At 42.7% G+C, this 14,975-nt stretch overlaps 3 protein-coding genes across 4 annotated transcripts in view; all 3 read left to right on the top strand.

Annotated features, from left to right (window-relative positions):
- The first annotated feature begins 206 nt into the window (after positions 1 to 206).
- cox4i1 (cytochrome c oxidase subunit 4I1) lies at positions 207 to 6,012 on the top strand. The gene is made up of 5 exons (XM_080729806.1): positions 207 to 238; positions 970 to 1,055; positions 2,419 to 2,583; positions 3,958 to 4,089; positions 5,680 to 6,012. Exons 2-5 carry the CDS (start codon positions 971 to 973, stop codon positions 5,814 to 5,816), a joined length of 519 nt encoding a protein of 172 aa, XP_080585932.1. The 5' UTR covers positions 207 to 238; position 970; the 3' UTR covers positions 5,817 to 6,012.
- Positions 6,013 to 9,411: 3,399 nt separating this feature from the next.
- Positions 9,412 to 14,975, top strand: part of dusp22a (dual specificity phosphatase 22a) — a gene marked incomplete at its 5' end in the record, with an annotated part of 29,324 nt that continues 23,760 nt past the window's right edge. The window contains one exon of one of the 2 annotated variants that reach the window (XM_080729953.1): positions 9,412 to 9,550. In XM_080729953.1, coding sequence (XP_080586079.1) covers positions 9,518 to 9,550 — 33 coding nt within the window. Of the gene's footprint in view, positions 9,551 to 9,702; positions 9,955 to 14,975 lie in introns of those variants that run through there. The other variant, XM_080729955.1, reaches the window with a different exon arrangement.
- LOC308288010 (kelch domain-containing protein 3-like) lies at positions 12,344 to 13,351 on the top strand (the record flags this gene model as incomplete). Its single annotated transcript, XM_080729356.1, has 1 exon — positions 12,344 to 13,351. The coding sequence occupies one exon, from the start codon at positions 12,344 to 12,346 to the stop codon at positions 13,349 to 13,351; it is 1,008 nt and encodes a 335-aa protein (XP_080585482.1).

Genomic DNA, 14,975 nt, shown 5'->3' with positions numbered 1-14,975 from the left:
TAGCACGAACAGCTCGAATAAACCCACCCCGTGTGGAATATGATAACTAATCTTTTCCACTCGTTGCTTTTTCTGCCGCACCGGTGGTATCGTAAACCGCCACGAAACGAAGGGAGGAAGGAGGTATCGTAAAGTGAAATGAATTGACGTAAAATAAACCGGGCTCGTGCTTCCGCTGACGCATGCGCACTTCCTTTACGTATAGTACTAGGCGGCGCGTCGCAGCAACACCAGGAAGGTACAGTAGGTCAAACTACATGTTTACTGTATTTGAGACTTTAATATATGACAATGTAACCGTGGTTGGTGTTGTAACGGTGTCTGTTGTCGATATGATAAAAAGTGGAGTCAGTCAGGTCGTTGTTGTCGCGGTAAAATACGCTGTTTAATAGACTGTGACATTGAACAAGAGCCAGGAGGAAGCGAGCCACAGACAGCGCTAGCTAACTTTAGTTAGCATGGATGCTAGCATGTTCGCCTTTATTAGTAATCATTGACACTGGCTGTTATCGTGTGGCCTTATAGGTGCCGTCGTAGTTAAATGTACAAGTGATGACTGTAACGCTGCGCTGCTACATTAAAACGTGAACTAAATTGTGCGCTTGTTGTGTTGTCCCGGTGGGTATGACCTTGTGCTAAGAGTTAACATTAGCTCAGCACAGCAGTGTATTAGGTGATGCTATATAGGACCAGCTTGATGTTATGACAGTGTTTTAATCATTAATCTAAGCTGTTTTAAATGAGTGTTATGTATATTATAAACAAACACTCCTTGGACTAGATTAGTTGCTGATTATATGACACTGAGCATGTCCTGACACTTGATATTGGAGCATTTAATTCACACCCTGTGCAAATTTGTCATCCCTGCTGAATGGATCAAGTGTCTCTCTCTCTGTGTGTGTGTGTGTGTGTGTGTGTGTGTGTGTGTATGGGCTTTTTGATAATTGTGTGCAATGTTTTTCACAGAATGTTATCTATAAGAGCAGCGAGGGCACTTCGCCATATTGGCAACCGTGCCATTTCCACATCCGTCTGTGTGCGTGGGGGACATGGTAAGTGTAAACTGACATAAAAGTTTCAAGATTAAGTTATTTATTTTCAAAGAAACATGGGTTTCCGGAAATATCTTGCTCTCTGAGAACATAAGACTAAAGACGACGACAGCAACGTTTCTTTTGTGTATGTATGTTGTATTTGCATTATGTGTTGAGTATGTGTTTTCTTCTATGAATAAGTGTTGTATATTTATGTGTGCAGCACCAGTGATGTCATTACGTGCGCATCCCGCATCAAAAACTCATTCAAGTCGCCCAGGGACTCATTCATGTCATGGTCCCGGGGATGCGCCTCCATTGGAGTCCATGTTAAAATAATTTACCGGGTCGCGGTAAAAGAAAACATTTTAAAATTCCACAGACAACACCATTGTTCATGGGTGAAAGCATCCTACTTTACCCTACGTTAACACAAATAAAATCCACGTAGAAAGTCTTAAACAGGTGATAGAAACGTCAATGTTTTGATTCCACCGACGTCCGACGCCATTTTGCGCGCCCGAATTCATTAGGGGCACATGTTTTAGTAGTTTTAGTAGTTCTAAGTTCAAACATTAGCCAAATTGTAAAATAAATATAAGAAATAGGCAAACATTTTGAAAATAGCCGATCTACAAGCTCACAGCGCTCAAAAACATTGTATTGAGGACTCATAAAACTTTTCTGGGAGCCATTTGAATGACCACCTGTGGGTCCCGGGACCCATTACATTGAAAACCTAGTAACATCACTGGTGCACTAGTAATTCATTTTCCATGAGAGTCGGGCGATTATTTGGGACGCGCGGAGAAGCTGAGAGACGAGTGGGCACAGTCCTGTGAAATTCTTACACGCGTGCTCGTTCATGCTCGCACTTGAGGGCGGCAAGAGCTGGATTGTGGTCATCTTTGTAAATATCGCCCGGCGTTTACTCGCAGGGCGATTGTGTACTCCCCCCACAGCGCTGCGGTCCCAGCTGATACAAGTGAGAACGCCCGCGTTAACCGCTGTCCGTCTGAAAGGCGCTGATTTAGAATCAGTGCAATTTGTGATCATTGACTGTTAAAGCAGTGACATACTGACGGAACACGCATGTGCCGTTGAGCGATCAATCGGCCCCATAAAAGTTTCATGTCCTCTTCTCTCATAGAAGAAATACTCAAAGCAACACGTGTATCGCACTCGCACGTGAATGCACGCATGCAACGCATGATTGGTCAATCAGATCCTGTCTAAAGACATGAATATGTGTGCATATCAGGTGTTAATGCAGGTATTTGATTGGCGTGCGACCCGCGACATTAGGCCGGCCGTAATGATGTTTTTTATTTTTATTTTTTAATTACTGAACTGACAAGTCAATGTGTGCTTTCTTCTATAGGTGTTGCTAAGGTAGAAGACTATACCCTCCCATTCTACTTTGACAGAAGGGCGACTCCCCTCCCTGATATTCCTTATGTCAAGGAACTAAATGCAGAGCAGACGTCCCTGAAGGAGAAGGAGAAAGGATCATGGGCAGCACTCTCTAATGAGGAGAAAATTGCATGTAGGCTATTGTTCTCCTGAGCCTATTGTTGTCATATGCTTTCATGCTGTTCATGAAGCCTGATTTATATTTAGTTGTGCAGTGCATGCCGAAAATGGCCAATCTACAAGCTCACATTGTGTCAAAATGCTGCACATTGTGAGCTTAACTCATTTACTGTTATTAAAAAGTTGTCCTATGTCGTTTTCTGCCACGATGTCCTTACCTTTTAACGTGGGTGCCTGATCAGCAGATCTGATTAACTCATACCTCGCGATCCCCGTAGAAACCCTAGATTTCCCGCTGTACCGCGCTGCCATGCCCGTAGAGCCCGTAAAGTTTAATTAGCTTTAATCATTATGAAAGGATTAAAAGTATTAGCGCAGATTTTCGCTGATTCTGGCTCTTTAGGCCCGCCCCCCTAAATGTATCCGGTCATTTCCGGTCTGGACCGGATCCAGCTTTCCGTATCCAGTCTGAGCCTGGGCCATAGTCCCGCCTCCATTGGTTTACTGTGTAACAGAAGTGGAAGCTACTCGGCGATGGAACGCTCGTTTTTCAATCGGATTTTTGCGTTTGGAAACTTTGATCCAGTCTCTACACGCCTGGATTATGATCCCCGCACATATCGTGCGTTTTGTGCGCGAACGTGTACACGTGTTACCATAGCGCATGCCTGGCTTTTTTTTCAATGTTTTTTCATGTAAACACTGGCTGATAAGCAGGAATACAGCGTGGCAACGGATATGTCTTTTTCAATGGGGTTTTTGGAGCAGTGAAACTGCCTCCCATAGAACAGCTTTCAGTCTGTGGCTGGCTGGCTGGCTGGCTGGCCGTCCGTGTATGTCCGTAGCCTGACAATACCTCTAGTGGCCACACACACTAAAGGAGGGGCGCTGTTGAGCAGGCTAGGCACACTCAACACTCTCTCTCCCTCACACACACACACACACACACACACACACACACACACACACACACACACACACACACACACACAGGGTATAGCTGCTCAGATTCACTGCTCCACTTCGAACGAGGTTTGATTTTTTGTATTCGAAAGCTTGTCACCGAGTCTACACGTCTACTAGATGAGTCGCGCACAGATTGTGCACGATGCGTGCGCGTGCCCACGCTAAAAGGTAAGGACAATTTGGCAGCTGCTTACTACAGCTATGTTTAAAATGGCAGAGAAATTGTTAAGATCTGCTGTTTTCGGTGTGTGACACGATGCACAACTTTGTATGATTCTGGCTTCACTTTACTTCAAATGGGGTTGATTAAGATTCTTGCCATACTGATGTACACGTCCTATATTGAGCATTAGTTATATCTTGTTTCAAATAATTTTTCATCTTTTTAATTGTGTATTTTATTCATTCCCAATGTTGATAGTGTACCGCATCAGCTTCCAGAAAAGCTTTGCTGAAATGAACCAGAATTCCCAAGAGTGGAAGTCAGTGGTTGCAGGGATGATGTTCGCAGTTGGCGTGACTGGTTTTGTTGTTCTATGGCAGAGAAAGTTTGGTACGTCTTTCTTTTTTTGTGTGTATATATATATATATATATATATATATATATATACTGTATATATTTGTACATGGTCCCTTTTTATTTATTTTTTAAATTTTTTACATTTTATTGTCTCCACCAGCCGAAGGCTGAGGGAGAGTATGTTTTCCCCTCCGTCCGTCCGTCCGTCCGTCCGTCCGTCCGTGCGTCCGTGCGTGCGTGCGTCCGTGCGTCCTCGCAGTTTGTGAGCAGCTAATCTCAGTCACCGTTGGCCCGATCGCTGCCAAACTGAGCACACACACTCCCTGGATGCCAATCTAGAACCTCTGCCCCACATTTTTCAAATCAGCCTCATGGTGGCGCTATAACAGGCCGATTTGTGTGGCCTGGTTGTTACCAGCTAATCTCCGGCGCCGTTGGCCCGATCGCTGCCAAACTGAGCACACACACTCCCTGGATGCTAATTCAGAACCTCTGCCCCACATTTTTTAAATCAGCCTCATGGTGGCGCTATAACAGGCCGATTTGTGTGGCCTGTTGGAGACCTGTGCTCGGAAGAGCACTGCTTCTAGTTTTAAATATTAGTTCCCCCTTTAGCTAAGCAATAACATTGCTCACTATACACAGACGGTCAAATGTACACATTGCGGATTTTGAACCTAAATTGTATTGTTCATATGTGAGGTCATCTAATTATGTGGCAAAAACACGGACGTCGTGTGGTAATTTCTGCATTTTGCTGAGAAATGCACAACAAGGCTGTTTGCCATACTATGTAGTATATTGCCGGTTTGCCGCTGTCGGGCATACATCTTGTATCTCCATATTTCATCTTTTTATATTTTTCATGTTTTTATATTATTTTTTATTTTTCTCTCCATCTCTTGAAAAGTAATATATTTTTGGAATGTTCCACCAGACAGACGCTTTTTAACCCATTTAGGCCTAGGCCTTATTGAACGCTTTAACCAGTGAAAAATAGCAGATATACAAGCTCACAGCGCGGCACCGAGTGCCGCGCTGCGATTTTTGAAAAAGTCGTGAAAATTTGTGCAAATCTTTGAATATATGTATTTTCAAAGCGAACGATTGTAACTCAAATTTTGCTTCTGGGTGGTCCCTGGAACTAGATATTTTGAGACGTGGGTCCGTGGCCAAATACATATCATGTTGGGGGTCCTTCACATGAAAGAGTTTGAGAACCACTGACACAGTAGTCTCTCAAGAACAGACTAACTGAGCTCCAGTTAAGTGAAAAGGACCTTTTCTTTGACGATGGCTGGCCAGATTGCTGACATAGAAACATATTTTTTTTTTCTATCTATCTTAGAAGGATTCAAAAGACACTTATAGAATCGGGTCAAAATTCTAATTTTCACGATTTTTCAAAAATAGCAGATCTACAAGCTCGCAGCGCGGCACTCGGTGCCGCGCTGTGAGCTTGTATATCTGCTATTTTTTACTGGTTAAAGCATTCAATAATTCTAGGCCTTTAAACTAAATCCCACTCTTCTGGTGTGAGGAGATCATTTAGTTGCCGAGTGTCCCTTGTTACTGTTGATTTTGTTGAACGCTTATGCCAGTTTTGTCATTGTCCTTCCACAGTGTACGGGCCTGTCCCTCACACCTTTGAGGCAGAGTACAAAGAAAAGGAGCTGCAGAGAATGCTGGACATGAGGATCAACCAAGTGGAGGGCTTCTCGGCCCATTGGGACTACGAGAACAAGCAGTGGAAAAAGTAAATCAGTTAACAAGAAGAGGACCATGACAGAAACTTGAAAAAAAAAAGCAGACCAATACAATAAGGGTACAAACAAACATACCAATCTATCTGTATTTATCAATTGTTCACTTTACCTCATTTCATTGCGTTTTTTGGAAGACCTCTTCCTCTTAAGGTCATTGTGTATAGAGAATAAAGTTCCTATGTTTACCCAATCGGAAGTCTTGATTTTGTCCATCCTGTGACCGCTACATGCTTAATCAGTGGACTTCTTTTGAGGGCATACTATAATATATGATCCGCGGCTATTCGTGTGGCCAGGGCATATTTTTATTTCCGACAGCAGACGCTGTATACACACAGCACTGTGCTTAGCTAAGTTCATATATAGTACTGTAGTGCATTATTGCCTTTATGTATGAAGGAAATCCTTTAGCAGTAGAGGTCAATTCACTTATTAAATGTATGTACATTACGGTATAGTCAATTTAAGTACGTTTCTTCATACCAGGTAAACTCAATATGCTTCACTTAAACAAAGTACAGTTACAGCACTCTTTGTCACTGTCTATCCCAGCAGGATTGTTACAGAGATGTAAAATTGTTTATAAAAGGTTGAAAGGTTTTCCATGAATTCTCAACTGTACAGTATATGATTGTTAATACCATGTAATAACACTTAGTCACTCAACAACTAATACCATGTAATAACTAGAAAAATATTGTTCCTTCGAAACAATTGTGGGCTCGCTTCAAGCCGGAAAACAATGGCTATAAAAGTACAAAATGTCAAGATCGCAGGCAGTGCTCTCTTTGACGTTACTGACGTCAAAGATTGGTCCATTTTGTTCGAAAAATGTGTTGTGCAAAAGTTGACCCGCTGGTGGCGCTATAACAGGCCAATGTAAGAAGGGTGGTATCTGTTCCTTGACCTATTGGGAATGTGCTTGCAAGATTTCACACCCATTGCAGGCTGTGTTCATGATTTGAGGTGTTTTTGGCTTTGGCCACTTTATCGCTGCTTGCAGCTATATTCATTATTATTTTTGAGCGGTGGTAGCCGCTCCTGTGATTCGCTTTCAAGATGTTACTGGCCGTGTATGTCTGTCGCCTGCCGTGTATGTCTGTCACCAGCCATACCTCTCCTGACCACACACACAGACCACACACACACACACACGTTAAAGGAGGGGCGCTATTGAGCAGGGCAGGCAGACAACACACTCTCTCTCCCTCTCTCTCTCTCTCTCTCTCTCACACACACACACACACACACACACACAGCGCAACGGTGGGGGCTTGAGTGTGGGGAACACGCACCACTGAGGCAGACAACACACTCTCTCTCTCTCTCTCTCTCTCTCTCTCTCTCACGCGTTGGTCAGGGACCGCGTTGGTCAGGGACGTGCAGAGAATGTTAAGAGAGGCAGGGGCTGACATTTCTAAAAGGGCCCTTTGGTGGACAATTCTCTCTTAAAAGGGCAGGGGCTCAAGCCCCGTTTGATGTCTGTGTGCACGTGCCTGACGACTGGCGTTGGTAAAAGCAAGAGCAGTACCATCGCATCGTCTATGCGAAGCGTGGAACAACCACGATGTGAAACGAGCAATTATAATCACACCAATGGATTATGTTTTCGTTTGAACCAAATTAGGTAGTCTACAGAGGGACGGAGGGAGTTTTACCGTGAACGTGGCTGCGTGCAGGCAGACTCGTGAGAGAAGAAATCCATGCTTTACACAGTGTTTTCGGTGGAGAAGTCTCGTAAACAGTCTGCCTTCCCGTCCCTACCAAATGAGTCGCCCGTTTCAGCTTGACTCGTTATCATTCTGAATCAATTAAAGTTACATTGTGTGAAACGTGAGCACGTTTAACTCAAGAGGCAAAGCACTGTCTGCTAGGCGGAGGACGGTCAGTGTAGGGAAAGTTCGCTGGAGGTTTATTCTTCGCTGTATGTCGGTGTCGCTAAACAAGCACCCTTTTAATTAATCTACAAGCCCACAACCTATTGGATCAGTGACGCATTGTGGACTTGTAGATCAGCCCACTTTTGCAGCGGCGAATGGAGACTTCTGCCTCGCGAGACCAGCCACATTTTAACGTTACACGCGAGAAGTGCTGCAGATTCGTTGTTTTAATTAAATATAAATTAATTCGAAGCTCTAGGGGTTGGTGGGTAAACCACCGCTCAGTTCACACGGGTGTGATTTTTATTTTTTTGTGTGTGTGCACTTCATAGGCATATTAGATAAAGGTCCTTAGATTGTGTGTAGAATGTTTCATGCAAATTGCAAAAAAAAAAATCCTAATGGGTTTAAGCGTTTCACAAACTGCTCAAAATGATATAGCGCCCCCCTTTGGCCAATTGGGGTAAGATTGGTTTTAGTGATATTTGGACTAACACTCTACATCTTTGCCAAATGCCATGAACATGTTACTTTGCATGTATGATTTAGAGGCAGAAGAATAATTTGCATAAAACTGCAATATTCATTGAATTTATTTAAAAAAGCATGTTTCAATTTTAAAGAAATCCGATCTGACAGATCTTTAGATATCGGTCCAAAGTTCACGTAAAAAAGAGTTTTGTGCACGTGGAGCGAAAATTCCAGAATAAAAGCGGGTTTACGCGTTTTACAAACTGCTCAAAATGGCGGAAAATCGAAGGGCGGAGCTTACTTAACAACGACACAGATGTCTTCCGCTCGAGTCAAAGCACGCGTATAACAAGTTGCATGTCTTCAAACGAAACGAGTCATGACTTATGCCCGTTTGAAGTTTGAATTTTCAAACGCTTCGTATAGCGCCCCCCTTTGGCCGATTGGAATAAAATTGGTTTCAGTGATACTTTGACTAACCCTCCACATCTTTGCCAAATGCCATGAACGTGTACCTTTGCATGTATGATTTAGAGGCCGAAGAATAATTTGCATAAAACCGCAATATTGATTAAATTATTAAAAAATTATATTTCACTTTAAAAAAAATCTGGTTGATCAATCTGACCGTATTGGTCCAAAGTTCATGTGAAAAAAGTTTTGTGCACTTGACGCGAAAATCCCAGGAGGAGATAGATTTTTACTGTTTTTCATATAATTCCGAATTGTGGGAGACCTAAAGGTCAGAGGTCAAAAGTTAGAGGGAAAAAGTTGTTCGGCATGAGGAGACGCATAAGTGTATACAGGTTTCATGGCTGTATGTATAACACAGCATGAGCTATACCTGTTCAAAGATCGCACTTTCGAAGGCTTCCTACAGCGCCACCATTTGGCCGATTGCTATAAAAAATAATAGCACACTTCGCCACTGTAAACTGAACACATTGATGTTTTTATTTTCATTTTCTCACTAAGTATGTAGGAGTAGAAAGGAACCGAAGATCCCGTCTACTGATTGCCTGATAGATAAATAAATAATGACAATATCTAAAGTGTGCTCGCCTTATAGGCGAGCCCACAATAACACTAAGTCACACAACTCTGCTGTTCTCTGATGGTTGCTGACCAGGCTATAGATGGCGCTGTTGTGAGAATTAATAATAGTGTGGGACGTGGGTGCACTCGGTTCAAGCTCCTGGCGTAGGCCCAGACTACTGGCTGGGCGGAGTGGAGTATTCTATGAGTTTTCACTCCATTCATTACGGGTCATACGGCCGGGAGGTTACTGGGCGTCTATAAACGAGTGCACCCACGCACCACACTTTTAGAGTGGAATAAAGTTAGATGAAAGCAAAAGGCCGAACTTTATGTACACATGTAAGTATTATTACAGCTAATATTATATTAATCAGTACAGTTTGTAAAGTTATGGTTTATAGTGTTGGATAATTTTGGAGTACGTTATGGAAAACGGGGTGACGTCATTCTCAAGCGCTAAACCTGTCGCTGTCGCACGTGATTGACGTGATCACTGTTGCCATTACCAGGAATCGAATGCCACATTTTTAATTACTTTCATATTGTATTCGATCTGTTCGCAAGACAACATGATTCTATTCAAATAGAAGGTGATGTCATTAGATGACAACCATTGCCAATGAGCTGTGGCGTTGCGCCATATTGTATACGAGATCTTCCTGAGGGTCCACGTGAAGAACAGCGAATGACAACCCAGTGAGAAGCAGCTCTGATTGATCACCATGGGCAATGGAATGAACAAGGTAATGTATTGTACAGTACAGCAGCAGGCTGCTGCATAGGGCTTGTACTGGTAACGTATAGCTGATTGATGTGCATCGATTTCCTGCCTTGATGCAACGGGCTTTGTAAATGATCAAGTTACATTTAAAAGACTACTGTACATTAAATATTTACAGTTGCAGTCCGTGTCCGACAAGTTTGGCTTCCGGGATGTGTTTTACAGTGGTGTAAAATGACTAAGTACATTTACTCAAGTACTTTACATATAGGCCTAAGTACACTTTTGAGTTGTTTGTACTTTACTTGAGTATTTCCAATTTCCAATACTTTTACTTCTACTCCACTACATCTTGGATCCAAATATTATCTAAAGCCTAATTTTACTCCACTACATTTTTGAAAACTTTAGTTACTAGTTACTTTGTAGGCTATAATGTAGGCTATACTTACATTAATTAAACTTCAGTCATTGAAAAATGGACGATTTACAAGCTTGTAGAGCTGTTATTTTCAAATGATTTCTATACATTTGAAAACTTGCAATAGGACATTCTGCATAATGAGTAGCCTACTTTTACTTTTGATACTTCAAGTACATTTAGGTGCCAATTCTTTTGTACTTTTACTCAAGTACATTTTGAATGAGTATTTCTACATTGCATTGATACTTTTACTTCCACCACTGGTGGTTTATTTCTTTCTCTCTTTCTCCGTGTCCAAATAGGTGAGCTGTGATATTTTAGGCAGCCTAATGTACCAATCTCTACCTTTTATAGATTATGTTTTGTTTAAGATAAGATAAAAGCTTTATTGATCCCGCAAGGGAAATTCAGTCGCCAAAGGAAGCTCAGCATTTATTTATACTAGACCTTACCCGTTCGAAGATATGTGCTCCAAAATATGTGCAGAGTGTGGGCTGTGGGGAAAGTTACTGTAACTGGTACGTGCGTGAGAATATGTGGGAGCATCATAATGTAAGGAGCAGCTCATGGAGGAGTGTATATTTATGATGGATACAAATAATTTAACAGCAAATGTAGGTGAATAGAAGTATGGGGATGAATGCGCTTGCTCCACATCGTTTTTTCATACCCGTTGGAAGATGAGACACACATCAAACTCACCTGGTGAAAGCGAGAGAGAAGAGAGAGAGAGAAAGAGAAAGAGAGAGAGAGAGAGAGGGAGAGAGAGAGAGAGAGATAGAGAGAGAGAGGGAGATAGAGAGAGAGAGAGAGAGAGAGAGAGAGATAGAGAATGCACATTCCTAACTGTGAGAGAGAGGGGTGTGTGTGTGGGGCTACAGATCCCATGGCCTGGAGGAACGGACCGTAACCCGCTAAGAAAACGCTAATAAACAGCTTTAATTTGGGAGAAATGAAATTCAGGCTCCGTCACCGTTGGTATTATGCTAATGGCCAATACCATGTGAACTTTGGGATCAGTTGCTGAAGCGAGTGAATAGATAAACGTAGATAAGCATGAGCGTTAGAGCGTGAGTGAGTGAGTTAGAGCGTTAGAGTGTGAGTTTGCTCCTTTAATGGTTAGATAAGCAACCTATTTCTAAGTTAAATGAAAATGGATTTGATAAATGGGAGAAAAAGATACACTTTAGCAAAACACATTTTTGGAACAAAATGCCTTAAATCATGCACGCAGTGTCCGATTGCCAAGAAAGGTCTAAGATTGGCGAAGAACACATGCCACCATTTTTAGATTGGCCTATTATAGCACCACCAGGACGCCTGGCCTGGTGGTGACCTGTGATTGGAAGGGCACTGCATCTTGTACTTGATATTTAACCATTTAAACACTTAAACTCCAGCATGCCTATTAGTTAGGGAATTTTAACAAGATGTTTGATTGGACCATCTGTGAAAGAATTTAATACCAATTGCTTTCTTCACCAATGTCTTCTTAGGAGCTCTGGGCTTTGAGACGCCTCAATTTCATGCCAGTCCACTTCCTCACAAATAGTCCGGTTCCGGGTGTTATCACTCTTTGTTTCTTTCTTTCTTTACGCCCAAATATGGAGGACTGATGTCAAAACACTGACATAGTTCTAGCAAACAAATCTTAAACTAAGCTGGACGTTGGCCAAGCTTCACAGGACGTTTAATGAAATGAAACCATAAAAGGCACCACTCACTTCACACTCGGTGTGATTTTTTTGGTGCAAATGGCCAATCAGATGCAATCAAATCATTAGTCCTACAATATCTGACGTAACCATGCGATGACATCACAACATCATCATCACAACCATGTCATTGTTCTTTAAAATGAATCGTCAGATACACTAAACATCAGTTAGCGACTAGTAGTACCGAGGAAACCGACCTGCCTTCATCCTGACAAGTTCATCTGTAAATTAGTTGTCAACATTCATTGACGGTGGTTCTGCTGTGTGAAATGTTTCACTGGACGACACATCTGGAAGGAGAACAGAGGAAGAACCAGGCTGCTGTGGTGGTCGGACACCAGATGATCTACTGCTTTGGAGGAGACAGACCCCTGACCACCAGGATGGAAGTACATGTCTTCAACACAGTGTCTTTATGCTGGAGGAAGTTGACCCCCGTGACTCCTGGAGGAGATAAACTTGACTCTGAGGTTCCCTCCGTGCGTGAACGCCACACAGCTGTGCTGATAGAATATATTGTTTACATCTGGGGAGGGTATTCTTACTGCAACGTGCTTTATGCCTTTGATGTTGACACCAACATATGGTTTAAACCAAGGGTTTCTGGGACTGTTCCAGAGCAGAGGAGGAACCACTCAGCCTGTGTCTTGGGGAAGGTCATGTTTATTCATGGAGGACAGACCAGGACTAAATACACTAATGACATCTACAAGTTGGACACCACCACTATGGTCTGGTCTTTAATTAACACCAGAGGAACTGAACCACCTGCTTCATACCGTCACTCTGCCACCATCATCGGGACAAAGATGTTTGTATTTGGGGGCTGGGGGGGTCAGTACTACAACACCATCAGAGTGTTTGACACAGAGACCAACTGCTGGATGAACAAACCTTCTACAAAGCTTCTTCCAGAACAATGTGTGGATCATTCAGCCTTTACCTACAATGGAGAGCTGTACATATTTGGTGGCTATAAGTGCTACCAGTATGTAAATGAGCTGTGGAAATTCAATCCAAAAACCTTCTGCTGGAAGCAGGTTGAGCCCAAAGGGAAAGGACCGTCTCCGACATCTGAGTTGTGCTGTTGCATGATGGGAGATCGTATCTTCCTCTTTGGAGGATACAACACACCTGATGACCTGTATGTCTTAGACTTGAGTCCTAGCCTGAAGACGTTATGTAAGCTAGCAGTTATTCAGTACAGTCTGGAGCAGTCTGGACTCCCACACAACATCAGGTGGGAACTGGCAGCCATGACTACCAACGGCAACTGAAACAATAACAGTCCTCGTAACACATTGGATGCCCCGATCGTGTCCATGTTGTGGAAATTCACGGTCTAAACCTGGCCACCAGGTTACATTCAGACGGCAATCTAAAATCCTAACCGTGGCTTACCGTCGCGGTTTGTGGCATTCGAAGCATTCTTGGAAGTAGATTCCGAGATAAAGCTGTTTCTTTGCATCAGCAATGAATAGGAGCCTATGGAGATTAGACCCTTTCTGGTGCTGGGGGCCGAGTTGCATCATGGGATATGTAGTCTTTTGCTCACCAGCGGCAAGAGCAGCGACTGTTAACCAGTTATCTCGTCTTTGGTTAACACAAAAAACTAAAAACTAAACTAAAGTACAGTGAGGGGAAAATGGATGGATGAATGAGTCCACGTATGGTATCTTGATGCCCCACAAGCCGTAAGAAACTAAGCTCCAAACAGCCCAAAACAAACTAATTAGGGTCCTGCTTAACCTTCCCTATCAGACACACCTCACCGCTACTCACCAGTTAAGAGTGGGTTGGCTCAGAGTAGATGACAGAGTACAGCAACTTGCAATGGGCCTGGTGTACAAGATACACTACACCACTAAGATACCCATGTACCTGACTAAATACTGGTGTACAAGATACACTACACCACTAAGATACCCATGTACCTGGCAAAATACTTTATAAAGGTTAAGGATGTCCATAATTACAACACCAGAGGCAGCGCCACAGATCACGTTCAACCCAAAGTCAACTCAAACAAAGGGTCAAACTCATTCTTCAGCTATACCACCAAAATGTGGAACGCCTTACCGAAGGCCTTAAACGAGTGTGGTTCCCTAGCATCCTTTAAAATCGCCCTGAAAAAACACTTGCAGGCGGCAGCCATTCGCAACTGGCAATAACATACTTTGTATTTACCTACTGTATGTATTTTTTGCACTGTTTATTTTTTTGTTTTATTATTTTTCAAAAATAATGCTATGCACATGCATGTCTATAAACATCATGTATCATAACCTGTTTATAACAGTATAATTATAACAAATAAGTCAGAAATACTGATAATACTTTAGTTTATAACAATAATCTTAAAGGAGACATCCAGACCAAAACACATATAGGGTTAAATCTGCCTTTTATCATACCCCTTCATACCTGCTTTAGTTGATTTTTTTCATAGCTGCCCCTGTTGCTAGATTTCGGCTGCCCCTGTTGCTAGATTTCGCAGGCTCTCTCATAACTAACACAGTGGATTGTCCTTAGGCTAGTGCGGTTATTTCTTTAGCTTCAAAGTTAGTATTTTTTTATTGGATTATGTTTACACAACGTCCTGAGATCAACCAAACCGCTGTTTTGACCTCACAGGCACCCTTACTTGTCAAACGGCTTCTGCTCTGCACCAGAGCAGGGAGAGGAGAGGCTAGAAAGGGAGGGAGGGAGGGGTCTGTTTGACAAGTAAGGGTGCCTGTGAGGTCAAAACAGCGGTGTGGTTCGTCTCAGGACGTTGTGTAAACACAATCCAATAAAAAAATACTAACTTTGAAGCTCAAGAAATGACCGCACTAGCCTAAGGACAATCCACTGTGTTAGTTATGAGAGAGCCAGCGAAATCTAGCAACAGGGGCAGCCGAA

Source organism: Nannobrachium achirus, assembly GCF_963921795.1.
Source record: "Nannobrachium achirus genome assembly, chromosome: 7".
Taxonomy (NCBI): domain Eukaryota; kingdom Metazoa; phylum Chordata; class Actinopteri; order Myctophiformes; family Myctophidae; genus Nannobrachium; species Nannobrachium achirus.
The sequence above is the reverse complement of the archived record's forward strand: the minus strand, read 5'-3'. Positions and strand labels throughout refer to the sequence as shown.

Excerpts from the sequence above, each read along its gene's own strand:
- cox4i1 (XM_080729806.1), top strand. The coding sequence starts at position 971 with ATGTTATCTATAAGAGCAGCGAGGGCACTTCGCCATATTGGCAACCGT. Across the intron at positions 2,584-3,957 it reads TAATGAGGAGAAAATTGCAT|TGTACCGCATCAGCTTCCAG; the intron begins GTAGGCTATTGT and ends CAATGTTGATAG. Across the intron at positions 4,090-5,679 it reads TCTATGGCAGAGAAAGTTTG|TGTACGGGCCTGTCCCTCAC; the intron begins GTACGTCTTTCT and ends GTCCTTCCACAG.